Source organism: Berghia stephanieae, chromosome 2 (genome assembly GCF_034508935.2).
Source record: "Berghia stephanieae isolate SIO BIC M18660-M18661 chromosome 2, UCSD_Bste_1.3, whole genome shotgun sequence".
Taxonomy (NCBI): Eukaryota; Metazoa; Mollusca; class Gastropoda; order Nudibranchia; family Aeolidiidae; genus Berghia; species Berghia stephanieae.
The window spans coordinates 121,654,712-121,662,211 of NC_088361.1; the positions used below are offsets into that span (position 1 = coordinate 121,654,712).

A 7,500-nucleotide genomic window follows, 5' to 3' on the forward strand; every position below is an offset into this window, starting at 1 on the left:
GCAATTAGGGATGCTTTCTTTATTCAGCTGGTGACACAGGCTACGAGACACCGACTGAACCAAACTAGTAATATACTCGACTTGGTAATATGTAACGATGATTATTGGATTAATAACATTGACCATTTGCCTTCGGTGGGTAAAAGTGATCATGACTCACTTCTTATATCGTTAAATCTTTCATCCGCCAAACATCCTTCACATGTTTATTTTGATTATTTCAAAGGTAATTACAACTCTTGTAGAGAAGACCTAAATGCCGTGAATTGGGATACTCTTGAAGGCTACGGTGTGAATGAAGCGTGGTTGTTTTTTAAAAACAAACTAAAATGTATAGAATCTAAACACATTCCATTAAGATGTAACAAAAAATTTAGTTCTAATAAACCATTGTGGTTGACAAAAAACATTAAACGTACAATTAATAAGAAACATAAATTGTATAAGAAATTCAAAAAGTATCTACAACAGATAATTTTCATAATTATGTCAAGGTTAGAAATAATACCTAACACACGATTCAAAATGCTGTGAAAACGTATGAATGTACATTGGCACACGAATGTAAGAGTAGTCCGAAAGGCTTTTGGAGATACGTAAACAGAAAGTTGAAAAGAAAACCAGGTGTTAGTGTTTTACTGAAAGATGATGGTACCAAGGTTACTTCGGATATAGATATAGCTAATGTTTTAAATAATTATTTTTCATCTGTGTTTGTTCAAGAAGACACTACAAATATACCAACGTTCAATGTTACAAATCAATTAAACGTCCCCGATTTTTATATTACACAAGAAGACATACTTGCAAAATTGTTGAATTTAGACGTGACTAAAAGCATGGGACCCGATTCCCTTCATCCCCGTTTACTGAAAGAAGTGGCCTTTGAAATATCACAGCCGCTATCAACAATATATAATAAGTCTCTTGAATCTGGTACCTTACCCATTGAATGGAAACAAGCCAATGTTACTGCCATTCATAAAAAGGGAAGCAAACTAGATGCTGCAAACTATAGACCCATCAGCATAACATGCATACTCTGTAAGGTCATGGAGTCTATCTTGAAAGACCGAATAATGGACTTTCTTGAAAGTCATACGATGCTAAACGATAACCAGCATGGTTTTAGATCAAAGAGATCATGCATTACTCAACTTTTACAGGTGATGGAGGATTTTACCAAGTTAATTGATCGTGATCAATGCATTGATGTTGTTTATCTTGATTTCCGCAAGGCTTTTGATTCTGTACCTCATGAGAGATTATTCATTAAACTAAAAACATATGGATTTAAAGGGAATATCTTTAACTGGATTAAAGACTTTCTTAATAATCGAATACAAAGGGTCATTGTCAATGGTGTGGGGTCGGATTTTAAGAATGTAATTAGCGGTGTACCCCAAGGAAGCGTATTGGGACCACTTTTATTTCTTTTATATATAAATGATTTACCATGTGGCATAAATTCAGCCTGCAAACTGTTTGCAGACGATACAAAGATCTATAGTACAACTGAACATCATAACATTCTACAAAATGATATATTTTCACTTTTCAAATGGTCTACAACATGGCATTTGGATTTTAATGTTTCGAAATGTAAAGTATTACATATAGGAAAAAATAATCCATGTCATAATTATTTTACCGATACTTTTATGTCAAATCTACTTTCCGTTGTGCCTTATGAAAAGGATGTGGGAGTTACTTTTGATTCACATTTGAATTTTGATTTACATATTGATAATTGTGTAAGCCGTGCAAACAGAATGATGGGAATAATATATAGAACCTTTATAAGTCTTGATAAAACCACATTTTTATATTTGTATAAATCGCTCGTTCGACCAATTCTAGAATACGGAAATTGCATCTGGAGCCCATTATATAAAAGACAATCTATTAGTATTGAAAGTGTACAGAGGAGAGCTACCAAAAAAATTTATACAATACAGTATTTATCTTATAAGGAAAGGTTAGAATTTCTTGACTTACCCAGTTTGAAATATAGAAGAATTCGTGGGGATTTAATTCAGGTTTATAGATTGGTACATGGTCTGGATAGGATAGACTTTTCTGATTTTTTTTCATATTCTAATATTACTTTTACTAGAGGGGACAAGTTTAAGATTTTTGTCTCTAGATGCAAAACAAACATAAGACAAAACTGGTTCGGTATTCGTATTGTTCAGAAATGGAACAGTTTGAAATTTGAAACAAAGAATGCAAAATCTATGGATTATTTCAAGGTGTTAGTAGACAGGGAATTATATGATGGGAGATTTATATATGACGAATAATACTTGTTTGCTCTGCTGTTGACATGGCTTTCAATCTGTGTATGTATATATTATGCATTATTATATTATTATGGTTATCTTCTATACGCGTGTGTATGTGTGTGTGTGTGTGTGTGTGTGTGTGTGTGTGGTTGTGTGTGCGCTTTGCATGTCACGGTTAAAGATATATGTTTGTACACCACATGAGTACATTTAAGTTGAAATACTATCTTTACCACGTGTATCGTTATTGTAATATTTAATCAATAGATTTATGGCATTACTAATTAATATTAAGGGCATTCAAAGGATCTTATCCTATTTTGCCCTATACCACATGTTATGTTATGTTATGTTATATTACTGATGTTTGTGATTTGGAAAATGAAGTACATAATTGAAAATGTATTATCACTTAGTGTAATTAAAAGTATTGATTTGGGTCATCTTTATCCTCGTTTACTATGAGAGATTTCAACATAATCAATCCAATCACTTTCTATTCTATTTAACAAATTTCTATCAGTCGGTAAAATTCTAGACTGAAAATTAGCCATTGTAACTGTCATCTATCAAAAGGCAATAGAAACTAACCTAGAAATTATAGACCTATTAGTTAAACGTGTTTTAAAGTAGAGAAGCATAGAGCCAAAGCATTCTCTCTAACAATTTCTTTTCATGTTGATGTTAACTAGTATTGGTAAAGTACAGTCGGGTGAGTGGTTCTATTCATTTCGATGTAAACAAACATTGAAACAGTCTCATGTGTGATTGTTTTCATTTTGATGGAAACACGCATTAGAACAAACAGTCTGGTGAGTGATTGATTTAATAGAGAGGTTAGATAAGATGTACTTGAGTAGAATAAAACATTTCAAAGATTTACAGTTCTGTTTTCAACCATCGAAAGTTACAACATTGTACATCAAAACTGCACGAGAATACAAATAATACTTTAAAAGATTTAAGACGATGACACGAGGTAGTTTTTGATAGATTGACAACAATGATGATGATGATGATGATGATGATGTTGATGATGATGATGATGATGATGATGATGATGATGATGATGATGATGATGATGATGACGATGATAATTCTAATAATGACACTAATAACAATGTTGTTGTTGATGGTGATAATGATGATGATGATGATGATGATGATGATGATGATGATGATGACGATGATAATTCTAATAATGACACTAATAACAATGTTGTTGTTGATGGTGATAATGATGATGATGATGATGATGATGATGATGATGATGATGATGATGATGATGATGATGATGATGACTTTTATATCTATAGGTGCATTGTCTTCCTCTCATACTAAAAGTAAATCTAAACAATGTCCCGCTTTATGACTTGGTTTGTCAATTAGTTGTATCAGGTTGTATGTTTCCAATAACGTTTTCATCTTCCTGGCATCAGAGCAAGATGAGTCATCCATATGGAAATTGGAGTCGCCCGTAATGATGAAAGGTGTATTCGTTGCAGATCTTAAATGGGGTAAAATTTGTCCAATTCATCAATAAATGTTGATGTTGTGAATTTATTTGTCATGCTGGGGGGGGGGGGGGTACACACATACTATAGTCAGATGATGCGAGGACGAATGAATGCGAAGAGGAGCCTCGTCGAAAGTAACAAAACTTGACTCTTCGGAAATTAAAAAAAAAAACAACACAAGAACGTGTAATGAACTGTTTGTTGTCACAGATGAACTACTACATAATTCAAAATCGTCAATAATGCCATCAGGAATTGACAAAGACATAATGTGTGAGTTGTTCCTCGTCGAAAGTAACAAAACTTGACTCTTCGGAAATTAAAAAAAACAACAACACATCAGAACGTGTAATGAACTGTTTGTTGTCACAGATGAACTACTACATAATTCAAAATCGTCAATAATGCCATCAGGAATTGACAAAGACATAATGTGTGAGTTGTTTGCTTCTTTCTTTGGAAACAAAATAGCTAACGCAAGAGAAGCTTTAGATAAATTGTCACCACCGTATGGTTTTGAAGATGAACGACTCGTGGGCACTGAACTCAATCAATTTTCTCTTTTGCCAGCCGATGAAATTCAAACTATCAACCGAATCGGTCCATCAAAATCATCTGAATTCAATCACACCCCCAAAGAGCTATTAAAAGAATGCCTGGATGACTTACTACCCTATATAACTGATATAATTAACCATTCGCTCATCATACGTACGTTACGGTAAGAGAATATTCAAAGAGGCAATCGTTAAACCTTTATTAAAAAGACTGAACTCAATATCAACGAGTTAAAAAATGATCGTCCTGTCTCGAACATGCTCTTTCTCTCCAAAATTCTAGAAAAGGTGATCTTGAAACAATTGTTAGATCACATTGTAGCAAATAATATGAGAGATTCGTACCAATCGGCACATAAAGCACGACACAGTACCGAAACGACACTCTTAAGGGTAACGGATGATTTGCTACTTGAAATGGACAACAGGATGATTGTCGTTCTCGTCCTTCTTGATTTGTCTGCTGCATTCGACACGATCGACCATAAAATCCTTGTCGATCGATTTCAAATCGGGTTTGGTCAGTGTCAGGCTATAAGTTAACGATAGCAACGGATCTAGTGCCAGGCTATAAGTTAACGATGGCTTCGCTCAGAAAGTGTAGACGCTGATGATACGCAGTTGTATTACGTACGTCTCCAATACGAGAAATTTACAAGGAGTGTCAGACATTAGTAAGAAGTGTATCCAAAGTGTTAAGCAATGGATGAATGAGAACAGACTGAAACTGAATGATGATAAGACGATGGTGCTGTATGAGGGGAACATGAAGTGGAAAAGTGAATCAGATTTGAAGCTGGGGGGTGCATCCATCCAAATTGTTGACAAAGTGAAAAACCTTGGCACGTTCTTAGAATCTGGAGTGTCGATGGAGCATCAGGTTAATAATTTGGTTAGATCTCTCTTTTTCCAACTAAAAAAGATTGCTTCCATTAGACGGTTGATATCTGAGGATGTAACCAAACACCTGGTTGTGTCCCTCATGCTATCGAAACTGGATTATTATAATGCTCTGTCGTTTGGCGATTTGCAATATAATCTGAGACGTATTCAGAGTATCCAGAACATCGCTGCAAGACTAATATTTATGAAGCGTATTTGTGATTCTGCTAGACCTCTGCTTCATGACCTGCATTGGCTGCCTGCCTATTGAGAAAAGGATCAAATTCAACGCTTGTGTTTTAGTGTATCGTTGTCTTGAAAACGCTGCCCTCCCTACATTTCGGAACTCATTGAAAGATATTCAAAACCCCGTCCATTACGTTCGACCAGTGATTTCACCAAACGAGTTGTCCCCCGAATACGCAAAAACGCCGGAATGAGATCTTTTCTCATTTTTGGACCTAATGTTTGGAACATCTTATCACAGAGCATTCGGGAAAAAAATCTTTGTCTATTTTTAAACGTTCGCTTAAAATTTGCCTGTTTCGATTTTAGTAGATGATATGAGAAGAGAGATATGCGTTTAGTTTGTATTGTGTTGAGTCTGTTTGTGTGTGTGTGTGTGTGTGTGTGTGTGTGTGAAGTGTGTGCTTGTGTATGTGTGTGTGAGTCACTGAGTATTTTTCAGCAAAGTAATTTGTAATTCAAGCGATTAGAGTCTGGTGTCTCAGAGTTATAGTGCTATAAAATATACGTTTTCAGCATTATTATTATTTTTAAAAACTGATATTGAACGGTAACAAATAGTGCGCTTTTATTTATTTATCTTTTTATTAAAGTCAGATTTGTTATTGATGGCGCGTGTTTTTCTGGTCTTCCTCAGCTGTCCCCCCATCAACAGTTGTAAAAATTTGTGTCAACCTTTGAATCAATTTGTCTTAATTGAGTATAGATTTTGGATCGTGTTGATGCCATATCAAAAACGTTTTTTTATTTAACCTATAACTACTTTAAAACCGCTGTCATAAAATTCGAGATTTTACACTGTAAAAAATGTTTAAAAAAATGTTACGCACCACAAAGTATGAGATGAATTCATACATTTTCCAAAAATTCTTAAGTTGACACGTATTTCCGACTAGTGATTATGAGTTAACTTCATACTTGTTTCCGAATAAAAACAATTCGCTTTAACTGCTCTAAACTTACAACTTATGCAGTTTGCCTTAAATTTTGAATTTATGATTTATTGCTTATTATCTACATCCTGTCACAATTACCGATGTGAAATCTCTAGTTTTAAATCATTTGAAATACTGATTATAATATACTCAATATTGTTATATTAACAATGAATGCTGTTTATATAACTTTGAAAAATTGGTTATTTGTGGTAACACTGTACTATAAATTGATGAATTTTTACTTTTGACCAGTTTACATTAAATTTATGTAATCCTCTTTGGCATATACAAAAGCTATTTCTCTAAATTTCGCAATCAAAATAATGTTGAAAGCGCGTAATTTTCGCTTTCATTTCTATTCATCAGTAACGTGTATTGCTAGTTATAAAATGTAGATGTCTGATAATTAAGAATTGCCATTTGTTCCTTCATAATCAGATCCTGAATGTATATCGTTTAAGGTTCAATATACCGAACTTTCCATTTTCACGAATTCCTTCAAAATGGATAATCGGAAGGGTGAATTATCTAATAGTTACGATCCTTATCTGTTATCGATTTCAATATTGCTGTTATAAGCGAAATCCTTTCCTATTGTTTTATAATTAATGAAAAAATATTTTTTGATTAAGACAATTTGATTCAGAGGTTCATACAAACATTTACAGCTGTGTACAGATGGATAGCTGAGAAAAGGAAGAAAAACACGCGCCACTTATTAAAATTCTGACTATAGTGTGCTTGCCTTTTCTTTTCTTTTCTTTTTTGTTTGTTTTGGTTTGTTTTTCTTTTTGTTTTGTTTTTGATAAGGGGTGCATTAATTATTTGATTTTTTTCTTTTATTTCTTAATTTTGTTTTGTCACCACTCACTTTCCAAAAGAATGGTGTGAAAAAAGTCAAGAAACTTTTGTATAGATGCTCAGGCCATTTGAGTTGACATTGTCAATGCCGATTGTGGTTCGCTCAATTTATCTTTCGACACTGAAAAACCTTTTTGAATGTCATCTGATACTTTGAGCTGTTTCTATAATAGATGACAATGTTGATGCTAGAATTGAAGGTGCTCAATAGAAG

General features: G+C 33.7%; 1 protein-coding gene across 1 annotated transcript in view; it reads right to left on the reverse strand.

Annotated features, from left to right (window-relative positions):
* Window positions 1-3,099: 3,099 nt before the first annotated feature.
* LOC144964114 (uncharacterized) overlaps window positions 3,100-7,500 on the reverse strand; it is a 5,337-nt gene continuing 936 nt past the window's right edge. The window contains exons 1-3 of the mRNA XM_078898050.1: window positions 7,409-7,500; window positions 6,522-6,534; window positions 3,100-3,586 (exon numbers count right to left, since the gene is read on the reverse strand). The exon at window positions 7,409-7,500 is cut by the window's right edge and continues 936 nt beyond it. Coding sequence (XP_078754176.1) covers window positions 3,179-3,586; window positions 6,522-6,534; window positions 7,409-7,500 — 513 coding nt within the window. The 3' untranslated portion in view covers window positions 3,100-3,178. The remainder of the gene's footprint in view (window positions 3,587-6,521; window positions 6,535-7,408) is intronic.